Source organism: Dromiciops gliroides, chromosome 2 (assembly GCF_019393635.1).
Source record: "Dromiciops gliroides isolate mDroGli1 chromosome 2, mDroGli1.pri, whole genome shotgun sequence".
Lineage (NCBI taxonomy): Eukaryota > Metazoa > Chordata > Mammalia > Microbiotheria > Microbiotheriidae > Dromiciops > Dromiciops gliroides.
In genome coordinates, this window is record NC_057862.1 from 584544137 (window position 1) to 584564350 (window position 20214).

The window sequence follows — 20214 nt, forward strand, 5'->3', positions numbered from 1 at the left end:
AGCATTTTGTAATTGTAACAATACAGATTTCTAGTGTACTCTGGCATATTGATTCCTAGATATTTTATGCATTTTGTAGTTATTTTGAAAAAACTTTCCCTGTCTGTTATAATTTCCTGGATTTTGTTATTAATATACAGAAATGCTATTGCTTTTCATGGGTTTATTTTGTAAACTACAATTACTGAAGCTATCAGTTGTCAAAATGTGTTTCACTGCAGATTCTTTAAAATTTTCTAAGTAAACTATTTTATAATCAGCAAAAGGGATAGTTTTCTCTCTTCTTTGCCTTGGATTTCTGAGGAAATAAATGAGGATAATAATAGTACTTACTATACAAGGAAAATTGATGAGGGAAAGAATACTAACAAGACTAAAAGCCAGGAAGAGGAAGAAGGTTGAAGAGATACAATGAAGAATTTAAGGAAGAGCTGAGCTATTCCCTAAAGGAAAAAGAGAATTTTAAGAATTAAAGAAAAGACAGTGTATTCTAGATAGGGGGAACAACTTGTGTGAAAGCAAAATGATAGGTGACATGATGTGAGATTCAGAGAATAGTCACTAGCCTAGTTTTGCTGGAGTATAGAATACATAAAGTGGAAAAAAATGAAATGTGGCCAATCCAGGAGTCAAATTGTGGAGAGCTTTAAATGTCAGGAAAGGGTTTTTTCCCTAAAACCAATAAAAAAGTAGTGAAAGTTTCAGAGAAAGAGAATATAGTCAGACTTTTACCTCAGAAAGATTAGAAGGATGCATTAGAAAGACAGAGAGATCAATGATGAGGCTATTACAGTAGTCCAGACCACAGAAGTGATTAAGGCCTGAACTAGAGTAACAGTTTTGTTATTAGAAACAAGAGGACATATACAAAGGTTGATGTAAAAGCAGAATCTGGTTAGCAACTGACTGGATATAGGGCATAAGAAAAACAGAAGAATTCATAAGTTACAAACCTGAATATCTGGGGTGACAGTGGTTGCCTCAATAGAAATAGTGAGATCTGGTATTGAGGTAGGTTTAGAGGTGAACAAGCCTTCCATTTTGTACAAGATGAATTTTAGAGGTCTATGGGACATCTTACAAACTAACAATGCATGACTGGACTTGGAGAGAAATTCAAACTGAATATATAAATCAGAAAGTCATCTACATATAGATAGCACTTGAATCCATGGGAGCTGATAAAATCTCTGATAAACATCAACACCCTTGGGGGAACACTGAGCTAGGAGGACAAAAGATGGATGACTATCCTGCAAAACAGACAGATCAGGCAGTTAGGAGAGCCGGAAGAAAGCAGTGTCACAGGGGCTAAAGAAGGAGAGAGTATTCATAAAATTCAAATTCCTTAGGAGGACATTCAAACCCCTCTACAATCTGCCCCCTTAATATTTTGGCCTTATTTAACATTAATTCCCAACATGTTCTCTATGCTTTAGTCTAACTAGATTAATCACCGTCCCTCATCTATTTTCCTTGTTTTTCTACCTGTTTATCTTTCCTTATACTATTCTTTAAACCTAGGGTGCTCTACTTCTCTTCTCCTAATCTCCCCCAAACTCTCCTTGCTGAAATGTTAGTCACCCTGTAAGACCCACCTCAAATATCATCTCTTATATCTAAACAGTATTTTCTTTTTACAACTCATTAATTTATCATGTTCTATTTTATATAATATTTGTATACAGTATCCCCTCTACTTTTGGAATACAAGTTTCATAAGGGTAAGGACTATAACTTATTTATATTTATATACTACCTTTAGCAGTGTTCTGGCTTAATGCTTCTCAAATTCAACTGATAAAGTGACAAAAATATTTCAAACATCAAATGACAGTCCATTTTAACACCTGAAACAACTAAATTCCAGTTCATCAAAAGAATTCCGGCAATTTATTTTAACTACCTGTAAAAGAAATTAATATTTATATATAATGGGAGAGTCACTCATATAAGAGGGGGAGATCTAAGAATAAAAGACAAGATCCATCCACCATGTCACCCAATGTCCCTTAAACAAGAGCTTAAGTTACACATTTTTTCCAGGAAAAACTCTGTCTCTACAAATGAACGTATCTGCTTTCATTTCTCTCACCCAATGTGTTTTTCTTTTTACCTTGGCTGCCAGAAAAGTTGTGACCAAATTCATGGTCCAACAATAGTAATTAGCTCATCTTAAATGCCTAGTAACATATTAATCCCTATGCTCCTGTTAAATAACTTCTGTTGTGTTTGTATCTTTAGTTGCTTACATTACATTTTTTTACATGTTGTAAGCTAATTCAAATGCTTTTGTACTTGAATTCATATTTTCCTTTATAGAAACAATAAATACCTAATTTCTAGATGTTAAAAATACACACATGAAAATGAAAATTAATAAAAATGACCAATTCAATTATTTTAAATAGCAGATAAAAATTATCAAAAGAAGAATATGCTAGCAAAGCCACCTACAGGTATTACTAAGCGAAACAGCAATAAACAAACAAAAAACATATACACCATTGCAATTTCACTATCACACATTTACATCTTCAATTCTTTTATTTTTAAATGTGCAAGTGTAATGAAATACTTCTGACAGAACATGAACATTTGTGTTGAAAATTCAAGATCATATCAATGATCATTCAATCTTCTTTTAGTACTTAAAAAAGTGAACTCTATTTGACTCTTTTTTTTTTCAACTTGGAAATAATTTATTGAAAAGCTGCTCTGCGCAAGATCTGGTTTTGACTGGTTTGGGAAAAGTAATGAAAAGATGAGCAAGAATAGCCTCTTCTATGACAGAGGCATTCAGTAGGTTACAGACCAATCAAAACAATTAGAAAATAAAGGGACTTCATCTGTCAATCCAACTAGTCACCAAGCATGCATTTATCCATTCCTTCACCTAGTCATTCCTGTCCTTCCAAGAAGTAGTCAACTGAGTAAAGGAATATATACTTTTGCCATTTCTTGCTAAAGGGCTACAGAAGACACTTTTAACAATGGTTATTCTCAATTTTCTGGTTCGTTTTCAAACTTCCTACGTTACCTTATTAACCCTCCCTCTCAGCAAAATACTTTTCTGAAAAAAAAAAAAGTCATCTGTCATGAGCTCCTTTTTGTTCTCTACCCCTAATGTAAGAGCTCTTTTGCATGATGCCCTATTTGACTCTTTTAAAGTACCCCTCTGCATGCACCAGTAATCTCTCCTGTATTCTCCAAAAAATTGTCCCCTCTACCATTCCCACTCTCTTATTTATCTTTTTTTTTTTTTGGTGGGGCAATGGGGGTTAAGTGACTTGCCCAGGGTCACACAGCTAGTAAGTGTCAAGTGTCTGAGGCTAGATTTGAACTCAGGTACTCCTGAATCCAGGGCCAGTGCTTTATCCACTGTGCCACTTAGCTGCCCCTCTTATTTATCTTTAATTTCTTCCTGTCTACTAGCTGCTTTCCTACTAACCACAAACAGGACCATGTTTCCCCCTTCCTAAAAAAAAAAAAAATCCTCATTTGATCCATCCTTCCTCACTATCATTATGCCTTCTGTGACTAAACTCCTTGTGAAGGACTTTTATCACACTTGCCTCCACTTCCTTTTTTTCTTACACTTTTCTTAAACTCTATAATTTGGCTTCCAACTTCATCACTGAACTAAAAGTACTTTCTCCAAAGTTACTAATCATCAATTGCCAAATCCAATGCCCTTTTCTCAATTTTCATGCTTTTTGACCTCTTTGCAACCTTTGACCTCTCTGATCACACTCTTCTCTTTGATACTTTTTTTTTTCCTTTAGATTTTCATGGCACTACACTCTTTCTGTTTTCCTCCTACCTGTTTGACCCCTTCATCTCAATCTCTTTTGTGGGATCTTTATCCAGGTGATACCCCTGTCCTAGGTACTTTTTCCTTTTCCCCCCTATACTATTTCACTTAATGATCAAGTAATTCATCAGCTCCCATAGATTTATTATCTCAATGCTGAAAATTCTCAAATCTACTTACCTAGCCCTAATATCTCTGCAGGCCTCCAGTCTAACCTCTCCAACTGCCTATAGACATCTCAAATTGGAAATCTTGTAAACATCTCAAATTCAACATGTTCAAAAATGAACTTATCTTTCCTCCATATCCTCCTCCCTTCTAAACTCCCCTATTACTGTCAAGGGCACCACCATCCTTCCCAGTCACCCAGGCTTGAAACCTAGGTGTCATTCTCTATGCCTCACTTTCTTTCACCCCTCATATCCAATCTGTTGCCAAAGCCTGATTTTACTTTGTTAAAATCACTTGCATTTGCACCCTTTTCTTTAACCACAATGAAGGAATGATTACAAAGTAAACACTTTCAAATATACCCAGATGAAACCTTTTAAGATTATAACTGAGACTTCTGACAAAGATGTTCAAGTCCAGCACTAATGGGAAAGAAACACTCTAACAAAGATAACAGAAGATTTAGATGACTCAAAGATTCCATAAAATTAATAAAGAAACACCAAGGACCTATACAGTCCAGGATTGCACAAAAAGATGACAAGAAGCCAGTGTGTGTCTTCATCAGGATCCCAGCTCCACAATCAGTTCCCTATCCCAGAAGAAAGTTATAGAAGATAACTACAATACCTCATCTAGAGATGTGGCAGAGAGAACCCAGGTCTAACCACACTATGGAAGAGTGGGACAGAATAGCAGAGTCTGACAGTATCACAAAGTGCCACTCCAAGAAATGAGGCTAGAGCCATGAATAAACAAAATTCTTATAACAATGAAGAACTAATATGGGTTAGGAGAAATCTTTGGGATCAACACATAAGATAAGTTACTCAACAATAAATTAAGTAGAGCCTGAGGGGGGAAAATGGATTACCACAAGAACAGGAGTGAATGAAAGAATTGAAGCAAGATCTTCTATTCAAAATATCTGACCAGAAAAACAGAATGAAGAGAGAAAATTTTAAAAATCATCAGCCTATCTAAAAATCATGACAAAACAAAAATCCCATAAGTCACATTTCAAGAAAACATAAAAACTGCCTAACTCTATTAGAACCAGAAAACAAAGTGAAAATAGAAAGAATCCACATCTTCAAAATCAGATGGAGACACTGACAAAGTTAAGAAGATAAGCAGTTCACATCCAAAGCCTTCCATGTTACCCTCACATCCTGAGCAGCAAAATGACTGACTCCATCTCAATGCCCACACACAAGAGAATCACAGATGTAGAGAAAGTTGGAAGTGAGGTCACCTAATCTAATCCTATGATTTTGAAGATAAGGAAAGTGAGGTGCATCAAGGTTAAGTGACTTGCCCAAAGTCAAACAAGCAATTAAGTGGCAGAGCTGAGTCACTCTACATAGAGTAGATGCCTTTATTTACTAAGATAGCTAGGTGACAAAATGGACAGGACTGGACAGAATGTAGCAAAGGATAGGTGTTTTTGTTTCACATTATCAAATGGCTATCAATATTACAATAATAAGTTTAGAATAAAACAAGAAGGGTGCCCACAGGGTATTAGAAGGCTATGCTCATGTAGCACTGAGAGAAGTCATGTGTTACAACCAGGCAGAAGCCCAGGGGCTTGAGTTCCATAAGATGATAGAACCATATATCTAAAGCCAGAAGGCACCTTCAAAGGTCAATTAATTCTACCCTTTCATCCTACAAATGGGGAAACTGAGGACCAGGGATGTTAATTAACTTGCTCAACTGAGATTACTCAAATTGCTGCTCTGCTATTTACTACTTAAGGTTGTTAGGGGTAGCGGATAGATAATAATAGCTAACATTTGTATAGCATTTTAACATTTGTGAAGCGCTTTATTTTATTTCATTTTTTCCTGTGATTATTATCCCCAATTTATAGAAAACTGAGGCTGGGAGAATAAGTGACTTGCCTTGGGTTACACAGCTAATAAGTACTGCAGGGAGGATTTAAACTAACTCCAAGATCAGCATTTTATCTACAACTCCACCTGTCTACCTAACTGGACCTGAAGTGACAAAGACAGAGTTTGAATCCTGCCTCTGATACTTACTAGCTATGTGGCACTGGGCCTCAGTCCCAGTTTTCTCATCTGTAAAATGAGGACACTTGTCTATATGACCTCTAAGATCCCCTCTAGCTTTCAATCTATGATCCTATATGTTTTGAGGGTTGAGTAAGATTTATCTTTTCCAAATCTTCTTTCTCTCTGAACACCTAGCATACTCTTCACAAAATAGCTGCTTAATAAATGCTTACTTATTGTGAATGTGACAGCCAAACAACTCTATTCTAAGTATAGCAAAGAGTGACTTGCCCAAGATCACATAGCAAAATCAGGAGTTAGAGTCAGGTCTCCAGACATCACATCCATGGTCCTAGTGTAGGCCACAGCTCTAAGCCAGTCTCAGATTTGAAAGTACACTTACAGAGGTTAATGACAATGACAAAACACCAATAATAAGGTTCACAGTGATAATATGGTCTTAGAGAAGCAAAAGATACGGACAATGATTACTAGGTATATATCAAGGGAGTAAAATATTTTCAAAACAAACAAAAGAGAATCCCTTCACTACTGATATTACTGCCCCCCAAAATCACTTCCTTTCAAAAGAATCATAGAATATAAGAATGATGCGGGACCATAATCTAGCCACTTTATTTCACAGAGGAGGAAACTGTAAAAAGGAGAGGGTTAGACTAGACAATCCCTAAGGTTCCTTCCACCTTTAAATCCATAAACCATATGAACTATAAAGTTCCCAAAGACCATACAATTAGTTAATGGCAACTGAAACTATGACTCAGGTCTCCTCATTCAGTCCACATGATACTGTCTCCTTAAAATATTTATTTCAAGGAGGATTCTCACTAAGATTGTAAAAGTACTCAAAGTACCCAATTATTTGTATGAAATGTTTCAAAGACATTTTTTAGAAATGATGGGCAACTTGAATAAAATATCACTTAAAAGGGGGAGGAGTACAAATGGTATTAAAAAACAGCCTTGAAATCACCAAAACTTGGATTAAAGTCCTGCCTCTGACACTTTAGCTATGTAACTATCACAAATCACTAACACAACAGCACCAATCTGTAGCAGTTAAGGGTGTTCCCACAATAGGAGTTCCCCACACCAATAAAATCACAGGTTCAGATAAAAATCATTATGAAGAGAAATCATTTTTAAAATATTTATTAACTGTGGCAAGTAAATATGCAATAATGTTAACATTTATCTTGGTACATAAAATACAAAAACATCAGGAACCTGAACAAATGTTCAAAATGTCAAAGAAGATTCATTCACATCAAAGACTCCAAGTTGGGGTTAAGGATTATTAACTTACAGGATATTTGTGAACAATGTAAAAAGATCCCTACGATACCAAGGCAGCACTTAATTGATAGAGATTTTCCCAACAGAATATAGCTATTTGGGCCAAGTACTTGAAATTAAGTTTCCCTTAATAAAAATATCAGAAGATATCTAGTATTTAACAAATAAAACACATTCTATGATGTGGGAAAAACCACTTGGTATGAAGTTAAGAGACCATGCTGAGTCCTGACCTCACTAAGGAGATCCAGACCAACATCTCCAACTGCCTACACCAATCTGATTTTGTTATTACTTAATGACACCAATGTTCATTTAGTTTCCCAAATTTAAAAAGTTGTTTTTTGTCTTTTTCTTGTCCTTCACCTTTCATATATAAATCAATTACTAAATTCCCTCAATCTAACATCACAGAATCTCTCCAAATCCTTCCTTTTCTCTACAGGCTGACTACAATAGTCACCTTACAAGAACTTTTCTCTTTTGCTTTCATTCCCTTCTAAACTAGCATTACAAAATGGCACATTAAAAGAATGTTGCAGATTTAATTTACCTAAGTTTAACAACTTGCCCAAATTCTAGTCTAGGCAAAGTTTCTCAATCGACAAACAAGTGTTAGGTACTGCACTAGGCATTAGGGACACAAAGACACTGACAGAACAGTTCCTGCTCTCAAGAAGTTTGCAATCCAGACAGTTTTGTGAAAAATATGAGATATGGGCTAGATTAAAAAAAAAACCTTGCATGATTTCAAAATTAGTTGATGACCAGACCTAAAGAATAGTCATTAATAGGTAAATGTTAACTAGGAAGAACTCCATCCTCCAGTGAGGTGCCTCTGGGATCTGTGTTTGGACTGGTACTGTTTAATATTTTATCAATAATTTGGATAAAAGCATAGATATCATGTTCTATCAAATCTGCAAGTAAAGCAAAGCTAGATGACAATGTTAAGATCCAAAAAAACCCCTGAGACCGTCTAGATCAGAAAAAATAAGATTTAAGAGTGATAAATGTAAAGTCTTAAACTTGAGTTCAAAATCAATTTCGCAAGTATAAAATGGAAGATGCATGGTAAAATAGCAGTTCATCTGAAAAAAGGGGATGAGGGTTTGAGTGGACTGCAAGCTCAATACGAGTCAACTGTGTGATGTCAACCAAAAGAGCTGATGTGATCTTGGACTATATTAAGTGACAGAGTCTAGAAAGAGAAAGGTCCAACTTCACTCTGGGTCTGGTCAGACTATATATATCTAGAATACTATGCTCAACACTAGGTACTACATTTTAAGAAGTATATTAACTAAAATATTAGCAATAGGGGGAGGAAACAGGGCAGATAACAGAGATGGTAAAGGGCCTCAAAATCATTCCATATTAAGATCAGTTGAAAGAACTGGCAATGTCTGTCTTGAAGAAGTATAGTGACTAGAACATAGTAGAAACTTAATATATGCTTTCTGAACTAAATTAAGTTAAATTGGGGAAGCATGACAGCTGTATTCAAGTATTTGGAGGGCTGCCAGAGGAAGTATTAGATTTATCTTGCTTGGCCCCAGAGCCCAGAACTACAAGCAATGGGTAGAAGGTGCCAAGGAGCACATTTAGACTTGATGTATTGAAAAACTGCCTAACAATTAAAGCTATCCAAAAGTGGAATGGGATCCTTTCAAAGATAGTGCCTACTGGACATTTTCAATTGGATGTTCCTCATCCATCTCAAATTCAACAGAACTCAAAACCTTCCCTTCTTCCAAACCTCCCTATCTTTCCAGCCAAACAGGTGAGCAATCTCAGCATCATTCTTGGCTCTTCACTTTACCTCATCTTCTATATCTAATCAGTTACTAAACTGAATCTCCCTTCAATGCTTCTCTTATCTTTCCCTTCTCTCCAGTCACATGCCCACCACCCTAGTTCAAGCCTTCATCACCTTCTGTTGCAAGAAAGAGCCCCTTAATTGGTCTTCCAGGGCACAGTTTTACAACCCTCTCCATTCTATCTTCCATACAGCTTCCACATTAATATTCTGAAAGCACATGCCAGATCATGGCAGACACCTGCTCAAGAATCTTCAGAAGCTCCCTCTTTCCTCTAGAATAAAAAATGCAAACACCTCTGTCTGACATTTAAAGCCTCTTACTAGACTTCCCATCTAGATATCTCCTACCTCTCTTAGTTTATTACACATTGCTCTCCTTCACATACAACACAGTCTAACAAAACTGAACTATTTGCTATTAACACAACACAGATGACATTACATCGCCTGCATCTGTGCTTTTCCCCAAACCATCTCTCATTTCTGAAAAGTACTCTTCTTCTTTCAAGGCGTAGATCAAGTGCTACCTACTGCAAAAACCCAATTCTAATCGAATTCTTGCCCTTGCCCTGGTTGCTAGTGCCTTCTACCCAGAAATTACTTTGTATTCACTAGTTAGACATTTTGTATTTATTTATCTGTGTACGTGTTGTTACTCTCCCAAAAGAATATAAGTTCCTTGAAAGCAAAGGCTGCTTTGTGCTTTGTTTTTTTTAATTTTGTATAGTCAATACCTTGCAGAGGACCTGGCACACAATAGATACTCCATATATGCATGTTGAAAATGAATGAATAAGTAGAGTCTCCCTCATTGGAAGTCTTCCAGCAAAGCTGACTGACCATTTATTGTTTACATTATAAAACAGATTCTCCTGGGAGTATGGGTTGTACAGTCTATATCCCAATCCTAGTTCTGCTCCTAATTCATCACACAACCCTGAGCAAGACACTTCTCTTCTCTAGGTCTAAATTTCTTCATCTACAAAATGAGGGTGTGAAGCACCAGGAACTTTTAAATTCTTTCCACCTCTAAACTTATGTAATTCTTTTATTTCACTTTTTTTAAAAATCCTCAAAAATTTATTACTAAAGAGTAAAAATAGGCACTTTGGAAGTGTAAACTTTGAAAGATCATAATGATTTCCTAACAATCCAGTAACCTTTTTTCTTAGCCCTCGGTCTCCACGCTCTATATGTGACATTCAACCATGCACTTATTCTTGAAAATCCTCCCCTTTTTTCTTTGCTTTCATTACTCTAGCTTTCCACCTCTTAATCACTCCTTATCTCATCTTCTTCTGCCTTTTGCCACATCATAACCCCCAAACTCTGATGCTCCTGAATGTTCATCTTTTGGACCTTTCTTCTTCTCTCTCTACCTCTTAGACATGTTAACTCCTGCTAGTTTTTACTATTGCCACTATGTAAACCACTACAATTGGTTTCTAATTTCGATTTTAAAAGGACCCAAGAGATAATCTAACTCAATAAGTTCATTTTCCAAGTGTAAGATTTATCCAGGGTGATAAAGATCACATATAAAAGAACTAGGATTCAAATATAGGTCCTCTAATTCAAAATCCATGACTCTTTGTCCTACATAGGCTACTTCCTAAAACTACTTGCAGCCCTGAACTTTTTCAAATGTCCAAGTGCCTTTTGGATATTTCCAAATTTCCAAATGTTTTTGCCATCTTCTTCTTCTTTTTTTTTTTTTGGCCATCTTCTTACACTCAACATATCTAAAAACAACCTCATCTTTCCCCCACCAAACAACCACCACCACCACCAGCTCCTCTTCCTGGCTTTTCTACTTCTGTTAAGGGTATTACCATTCTCTGAGTCAACCAAGCCTGCACCCTTGGAGTCATCTTTTGAGTCCTCTTTCTCCATTTCCTTTTTCCCCAACCCCCTCATTTTTTCACCAATTCCTATCAATTTCTCCCTCACATTTATCATATCCACCTCTTTTTTCCATTCCCACTGCCACCACCCTAATTCTGGTGCCCATTACTTCATGACTGTACCACTACAATAGCCACCTTTTGACCTCTCTGAAGATGTCCCATCCTCCAAACCACTGTCAGGGGTTCATATCCCAGCTATGACACTTACTGTGTGACCTCAGACAAATCATTTCACTTCTTCAAGCCTCAGATTCCTTATCTGTAAAATGAATGGGATAGGCTATACAACCTCAGAGGTCCCTCTTAGGTCTAAATCTATAGTACTGAGATTCTGAAATCACTGCTACAATCATGTCACCATCCCTGATGGTTCCCAACTGCCTATAGTTAAAGTCCTCAAAGAGCTGGTAAAGATGGATCCATGCTTTCACATAAAGATTCTTCGTACCTGCTGCCATTTCAATGTGTAACTGACAGGATACATCTGATAGCTGCCCAAAATCTCTCTTCTTATAGTTCACAAGTAGTTACCCTTTTTCATAATTCCATTCTATCCTGTCAGCTCAAAGTTTGGGAGGAAGAAAAAGTAATTCTTCCCCACCCCTCCAACCTCCAACCGCCACCAAAAAAAAAAAAAAATAGGATGCCAGGCCTACCAAATATAGTCCAAGAATTTTAGTCAAAGAACTCCACAACTTAATTATCTGGCCTTATTTCTTGTTCTTCATATGAACCTTGTATATCACCCTTAACTGCCAGAGAGGGATTATTTCACTGTTATATCTTATCCTCAGTGCCTAGCACAAGGACTGGAACACAGTAAGCACTTAATAAATATCAGTTAATCTGTCAATTCCCCACCTCCATGATTTCCTCCTTCCCATCTCCAACTCTGTTTACATTCATTTGAAATGCCTGCTCATTTCTGAAATGATATAAATTCTACTTCTTCAACAAAGCTTTCCCTGACCACAGCAGTGTTGTTGATCACACTTTCCTCTGAACTCCTAGAGCACTCATGATGGACACTGAGCTAGTCTTAGAAACCAAGAAGACCTGGGTTCAATCCATCTTATGACACATACTGGTTGTATCACCCTAGGTAATGCACTTTACTTCTCAGTAACTAGGTAACTCAGGTAACTAAGGCTATAAATTGCAGAGAAGGTACTGACCTGCACTGTGAGAAGGAGTTTATTTATCCAGGCATTCCCCATATCAATAACTCACCAGTACTGCCCCTCTCTTACACTCTGGTAAATTAATCATGTATGGCTTTGGGACAGTTCTTGCATTGTCTTGAACTTACTAGTGAGAACTTCAGTTATTTAACTTTTTATGTGTTTCTATCTCCCCAACAACACATAAGCTTTTAAAGGTCAAACTTCTTTGCATAGCCCTAGACACAGTACTTTGCGCAACCCTGGCTGCTCAAAAAAGATTGGTTGATTATTACATAGAAAAAATTCCTTTCTAAAGAAATAGTCTTGTTTTGGTATGGAGAGGAAAGCTAAATTATAAAGAAACTTTAAATAACAAAAGAACTTTAGGAACAAAAATAATTGTATGTCTTTCTAGGAAAAGCTCACAGTATAAGTTCTTTGGGATTTTCTTTCAGTCCTCATATCATGAGATAAAGAGAAGCACTGTTTTATCTACATAAGGTGACACATTTTTTTTTTTAGAAATTAGGAAAAAAAGCATGGAAAAGTAACTTTTAAATCATTCAGAAACTTAAAATAATCTTATGAAGACACTTTTTCTTTAATCTCATCTAACATGTGTATATTCTCTACTCTCATTACTAATAGTCTAATCATGCCTGACCTATAGTCACAGGTTCTCAAAATACTTGTACATTTGTAGAGAGTTTGGTTAGTACAGAAGAAGGTTCACAGAAACCAAAGACATACATCTGAAGATGAAAATAATAAGTACTAGAAATCAGAAAGGAACATATTTTACTGGAGAAATTGAAGCACAACTATCACTCTCTACCAGCTTCAAGAAATCAGGGTTTAATTACCCAAAATGCCTAACAACTAAAAAAAGACAGTAGTGAAAGCAAAACTAGCATAGCCTACAGACCTCCATTTCTCCAAACCTGATCTAGTTCTTTCGGTCATAGTCATCAGTCATAGTCATTTGATGAGTGACAAGAGTAAGAGGCAAGTAATATCTAAAAAAAATAAATCTACTAGAAAGGGGTGGGCAATGATTACTTTTATTCTTTTTGGTTAACTAGAAGTTTCACACTCTCAGAAGACAAATATCCTGAGCTACCAAATCTAGAACTGTCCAGGGTGAATATCTGTTGCAAATGTGAACCTAAATAACAAAGAAAAAAAAAAGTCTTCAAGATGTTTGTCTTTATCAAGAGGTAGCCAGAGTTGAGGTGGGAGTATGAAAGGGAATCAGGAAGAGAAAACACAACGACTGAGATTAGGGTTTAAAGATTGGAAAAGGCAAGACAGTTCTTCAGAGAATGCCTCAATTTATAAAAGCATAAGCCAACTCTCTCTACATCCTTTGATGAAGTTAAAAGAGCAAAGGTATACTGAGTGTTGGTTTCACTAATACCCTAGATCCAAGAGAGGGTGTCTTTCCTAAAGCCCTGCTTTCAATCCTGTTCTCTCAGCCACATCCCAACTTTCCTTGCTTGGCTCAAATTCTGTTGTCCTGAAAACAGAATGTGTTAGTGACAGCATCCTACACACTGCAATGCCCCTCCCCCTTAGGAAAGAAACACACTGACTTCCAACTACCTTCCTGTGGGTCAAGGCTAAAACACCTAACCCCTTCCTGAATCCCGTGTTACATGTCATCTGTATTGCTTTGATTTTTGAATACAGACAGAAGGTTTGCTCATCCTGGATATTGAGGTTAAGACTGTATGGCATTATCCTTAAAAGCGTCTTACTTTCAAGAAAATGTAGAGCACACTCCTCCCAAAAAGAATGTTGCCTGATCTTTTTCAGTTTCCTCAACTGAAAAATGGGGAAAATTCCTATGTTTCATCAAGGAAACACCCTGTGTTTCTTGACTTAACAAAGGGGGGGAATGTAAAGAATTAATTGTATTTTGAAGTTTCTATGACCCCATCTTTGGCTAAATTAGAAGCCCCGGCAAGCACCCCAGCTGGCCTCAGGTACCACCACCTCCATGCCAGCACGATGCTCCACCCACTGGCTGTGGCCGTCGCCAGGGCACTGCAGCTCACATCATCACCACTCACCAACACCTACATGGGCCTGGCCAAATTACCATGACTAGAAGCCTGGTGAGGGGAGTCAGTTGACCTTCAGCATCTGGAAGTTGGGAAGGCTAGCAGTTCTACAGCCACCTGTTAATTCTGTTAATCAGGGCTGCCAGCCAATTAGCTTGGGGCTGTGTTTGGAAGGCCAGGTTTTTCCTGTTGGGAGAGGGGTGTTCTGGGAAGGAGAAGGGAAGAGATATTCATGCTGGTGTGAGTGGTAGAGGGATCGAGTCACTGGAGTGCTGTGCTTTGAAATTGCTGATTTCCAGGTGGTGGTGAGTTGTGGATTGTATCTTTTTCCTTCCCCTATTCCCTTTTTCTTTATTCCTAATTCTATTAACCTTGTGTTTTAAATTTGTTCCCATTAATAAACTCTGTTTTGTTTTTTAAAGAGGCTGTTAATCTCCTTTCTTACCCCAACATTACGGCGAGCCACCTAATCAACACTCCCAATATTAAATTTGGCCCTTATACCTATCAGGGTTGTTGTAAGGATTAAATAAAATACTATGTGTAAAGCACTTATTTATCACAGTGCCTGACATATAGTAGGCCCTTAATAAATGCTTATTTCCTTCCTTTCTTTGCTTTTTTAGTAGGTTGCCTCTCTCTTTTCACCAAACCACCCTTTCTTATTTTCAATGCCACCCCAGTTATTCCATTCCTCTTCATAAAACCATAGAATCTAAGAGTCAGAAAGGACCTTAGGGGTCATTTAGTCCAAAATAAAAGCCTAAGCAAGATTCCTTTCTACAAAACCTTCAACAAGTAGGCCTAATCACTGAAGAGGGATTCACTGTCTCTGAAAGAGCCCTAGTACTGCCCTCAGGGGCCATACAGAACAAGTCTAACCCTCCCCCACAGAACAACTGTCATATGTCCACTAAATCTTCTCTTCTGGCTAGGTATGCCCAATGCCTATAACCAATCCTTGTTAGGCAGGTTCTCCAGTGCTCTCAACATCCTCATCACCAACTTCTGCCTTCTCTAACTTCTAAGGTCCTTCTTGAACCAAATATACTCTGGATAAGGCCAAACCAGAGATGAGTATAGCAAAGCATAGACCTCTGGAACACAATGCATCACTTTTTTTTTGGGGGGGGGGTGAGGCAATTGGGGTTAAGTGACTTGCCCAGGGTCACACAGCTAGTAAATGTCAAGTGTCTGAGGCTGGATTTGAACTCGGGTCCTCCTGAATCCAGGGCCGGTGCTCCATCCACTGCACCACCTAGCTGCCCCAATGCATCACTCTTAACATTGCTTATGACAGCATTAGTTTTTGCCTGCTATGTCTGTTGACTTGTGTTGAGCTATTTATTTTCTACTTTCTTTTTCTAATACAGGGGAATGAGCACTAACTCTGGAATCAAAAGACCTGGGTTCAAATTCTGACAATATACTTACTTTTGTGACCTTAAGTAAATAACTTAACCTCCCTTGGGCTTTTAGTTTCCTCATCTTTAAATTGGGGGCAAGGAGATGATGGGCCTAGTATCAGGAAGACCCAAGTTCAAATCTAGCCTCAGACACTAGCTGGGTGACTCTGGGCAAATCATTTGACCTCTGGCTGCCTCAGTTTCCTCATCAGTAAAATGGGGATGATAATAATAGAACTCACTTTCCAAGATTATTGTGAGGATAAAATGAAATTATAAAGCACTTGGCATAGTGCCTGGCACACAGGAAACACAATATGAATGTTAGCTATTATTATTGTTGTTGTTAAAACAAGGGGGAAAAACTTCATGGTCTCTGAGGTCTCTTCCAGCCCAAGGTCTTTAATCCCATGATATTTCTGTCTTTATATTATAGAAAAATTTTTGTTGTAAAAACAAAAAATTGAACAGGATTCCAGTCTTAGGAAACTGCAGTTTAGATCCTGATATCTACTTTTATTTCCTATAATGCCTGGTTGTTGTTATTGTTTCTCCCTATAGCTAAAGCCTCTGAAGACCTGGAAAAATTCTCCTAACAAAAGTCCTTGGTACTGCCAAATGGCTCAACATAAGAAATGGATATGGCTTTATCAGTGGAAGTAGCATTAAAGATGTAGTGGCATCTGCTTCATTGCTATACCCTAAGAACCATGGATTTTATGTAGCTGAAACCTCCTACATATAAACCCCATTAGAATACAAGCTGCTTGAAAGTAGGGGCCAACTAGTTTATCTGTTAGTATCTACGGTGCTTTGCACAAAATAAGCATTATTTTTTTCGATTCACTGATTCACTCTTCATTCTTATCACCCATTGGGCTTTATTAACATCTATTTAAAGTTTTCTTTAAAAGACATGGTTCCTGGATAAAGCACCAGCCCTGGATTCAGGAGGACCTGAGTTCAAATTCGGTCTCAGACACTTGACACTACCTGTGTGACCCTGGGCAAGTCACTTAACCCTTGTTGCCCTGCCCAAAAATAAAAATAACAAACAAAAAATAAGAGTATGGTTCCTCTAATTCCATTTTATCTTCTCCTCCAAGTTCCCTTAAGAAGAAGAAACCATGTCTTTGGAATGCAAAACAGAAAAGAAACACATAGTATAGTAACTAAAGAAGGGAGTCAGGGCCTAATCGGCAGTTATTTTTTTATGGTCCACAAGAGGACTATATAAAAGGATTTATTAAAGCAAATTTCTAATTTTTCACTTAGTGCGCTTCTACTTAAAGCAAACATGTTACATAAAGCACATATGTGTACAATCAAAACAATCTGGAAGCAAAGTTACTCTTGTGTGATTGAGCAATTACTTGACCTTTCTGGACCTCAGTTTCCTTATCTGTAAACTAAGAGAGCTAGACCAGATAATTTCTAATATTCCTTTCAGCTCTAAATCCAACGATCCTATGAAAATGCAATCAAGATTCTACTATGCCAAATCAACCAAACATTATCCTGGATAGATCAAATAGGACTCAAAATGCCTTCAAAGGACTATACTGGGGGCAGCTAGGTGGCCCAGAGGATAAAGCACTGGTCCACTTGATACTTACTAGCTGTGTGAACCTGGGCAAGTCACTTAACCCTCACTGCCCCACCCCACCCCCAAAAAATCAAAGGACTATACTGTTCCTCTCCTAGTATCAATTCATTTCTTGTAAAAGCAATTACACATACTGAAGATATAATATTAAGGATTTCTTACATGCATAACTACTACCTTTCCCCTTATTCTACAACTAAGGTTTTACTTGAAACTATCAACTCACAAGAACTTAAGTGTTTTTTTAATAAAGAAAAGTATTTGCATAATTCTTATACAGTTCTGTCCCCTCTCTAACCAGAAAAAGAAAAAGGAAAACCAAATACAAATGTTTACCTTCTACTTTTTAAAATGGGTTTAAAACTATCCTTCTGTGTGTTCTAATTGACACTAATACCAGAAGCTTTTAAAATATATTTTGATAAGAGACATTTAGGATTCTTCTGATCACATACCATAACTCTTGACACTTTAGTCTTACATGTGATAGGCTGGACTCAAAAACTATAGGTCATGTGTTCTGCTCCTACCCTGGAGTTCTAATTTGCTAGACTGAAAAAAGTAAAGATACTTCCAAAAGCATTCCTTTTACTGGAATGAAGTACAGCAAAAAGCTCAAACATGATGGCTCATTTCTTGGCAACTAACTTCATGAGTTTACATACTATTCAAGAAAATTGTCCCAAGGCTATTTGCAAACTGGCAACCAAAAAAAAAGAGAAAGTGATTCAGTGACTCAAGAAGAAATCACTTTATATTTCTGTTGGAATTCCACTTAAGAAATGTAAATATTTTTAAGATATCTGCTCAATGTTTCCAAGTGCTCAACTGAATTACAGACACAATTGGTAACTGAATATTTACTGTATCAAATTATTATAATATTAACCTACTACCTAAAAAGTTATCTTCCTATATTCTTTATGCAATACATTGCATAATACTATCTAAAATATTAAATATAAAATCTTCAAAAGATCAAGATATGATAAAGGGTTAAGGGCAGCTGTAAAGTAATTGTGTTTATAATGTACGGAATATTTTGTGATAAGTGTCAAATATATAAGCATTATAAATACTAAATATCAAAAGTGCAGGAGCTATTTTCTGTTTCATAATGTGCTACAAAAAAGAATACTACACAGAAATCAGAGTACTGGTGAACTATAAATTCTTTTAAAGTAAAGCTACTTAACCAGAGTAACAAATGAAAAACCAAAGGGACCAGTGTTTAAAGTTAACTTTTTCTCTCACATAACATGTATTTAGTTGTATTCCTAGGCAATAAGAAGTAAGCCCTGAAGTTTACTTTGCTGAAGTGGAAAGATGCAAATCAGGGACTAGCACAGCTAATTGCTTCCTCCAGTCTGGCCAAGAAATGTGTCCCATTGGGCAATTAAAACATGACACAGTTGCCTAAGCAAATAACAAATCCATTGCTAAGGTTGTAAATTCCAATATTCCCCTATTTACATATGGAAGAACCCCTCATCTTTAAGGAAGATTATTTACCCTGAACAAAAAAGATTATCACCACCCCATAGAAATTCTACATTTCCTTACACAGTCATTAATTTTTCATTAGAAACCCTGTCTTCCTTTGAAGATATTAAAATGAAGTTATCCCAATCCTGATCTGTTAAACCTATAATATGATGCCATAGTAATGACCTTATAAGCATAATGGAACACAATCATTAAAACCCACGGGACAGCACCAGTGCACACTCCTGAACTTATTAGCACCCCACCCAGCTGCTTAGACACAAAAAGGTAAAAGAGATATCCGAACAGGGGAGTTGTTCGGTGACAGCATCCAACCATCAGGTACTACATACCACTTCTTAGTGCACTCAACCATTAGTTCCTGATAGGAGGCCACAAACTGGAACTTTGAGGCATGTTTTCCAACACGCTGCAATCTCTTCCAAACTGAAGCCATGATGATAGTCAGTGTAACACCTCTAAGGGAGCAATGCAGCAGCTTTAACTGAGTACAGTATCCAAAGCTTGGAAGCTCTGTTTTCTAGGTCTGTATTTTGAAAAGTGAATTACAACTTGAAACGATGTTTAGGGTCCATGATTCTTCTCCCTGGTTCACAGGGTAAATCCCACCTTAGATGAATGGCACAGCCAGCAACATGATACACATGACTGTATGAGTGAGAGGAGGTTCCCTCATGGAGACATCATCATTCCTCCTCATGGGCTCTATGATGTGTAATCTGTAAGGCTGGAAAGCAAAACAAAGACAAAAAAAAATAATGAAAGAAAATAGGGGAAGGTAGAGGTGAGAATAGGTATTCAATATGAGACGGTGTTGCAACTGACATCGTCCTAGCCTTTCATGTTTTGTTCCGTTTTTAAACGTGCCCTGGCTGAAAGCCCAAGATATCAGTGATGGAAGACAGGAATACGGTCATATAAGAGAGGGTTACTGAGCAACATTAACACATCGACACCACTGAGCCAACCCCAAGCCCGAGAGTCAAGTCCAGGCCAAACCACCCTAAGGGCAAGCCCGAGTCGGGAAGCCTCCGAGAGGCCGCTTCATGTTTCGGGCTCGGCGGCCGCCCCTAGCCAATGGGGGAAGGGGGGTGTTTAAAATGAACTCTTTGTGTCTTTCTGCCAGTAATTAATCGTGTCACCCACTCACTCCCTGAACACGGGCTTAGGCGAAATTAAGGAAGGGAGGGGCGAGGCAGGGAGGAGGCAGAGGGAGGGCAGGGTCCCAGGCCCCGCGCCCACCAAGGGCTCTCGCTCCCAGTCTCGGCGTGACGGCGTAACAGAGGGGAGCGGATACTCCCTTCGCCTGTAGCAGCAGAGAGGGGCCGGGGGCGGCGGCAGGAAGGGGGCCGGGCCCGGCCGGGCAGCTCCGGGTACTCCGGCCGCCTCGGGCCCCGGGCCCGCCCGCCGTCCCTGTC

At 37.9% G+C, this 20214-nt stretch overlaps 1 protein-coding gene across 13 annotated transcripts in view; it reads right to left on the reverse strand.

The window, feature by feature from the left end:
- Positions 1–20214, reverse strand: part of EHBP1 (EH domain binding protein 1) — a 384386-nt gene that overhangs the window by 363903 nt on the left and 269 nt on the right. For 12 of the 13 annotated variants that reach the window (XM_043982716.1, XM_043982715.1, XM_043982718.1 and 9 more), the window contains exon 2: positions 19129–19523. In XM_043982716.1, coding sequence (XP_043838651.1) covers positions 19129–19232 — 104 coding nt within the window. In that variant the 5' untranslated portion in view covers positions 19233–19523. Of the gene's footprint in view, positions 1–19128; positions 19524–20038; positions 20148–20214 lie in introns of those variants that run through there. The other variant, XM_043982706.1, reaches the window with a different exon arrangement.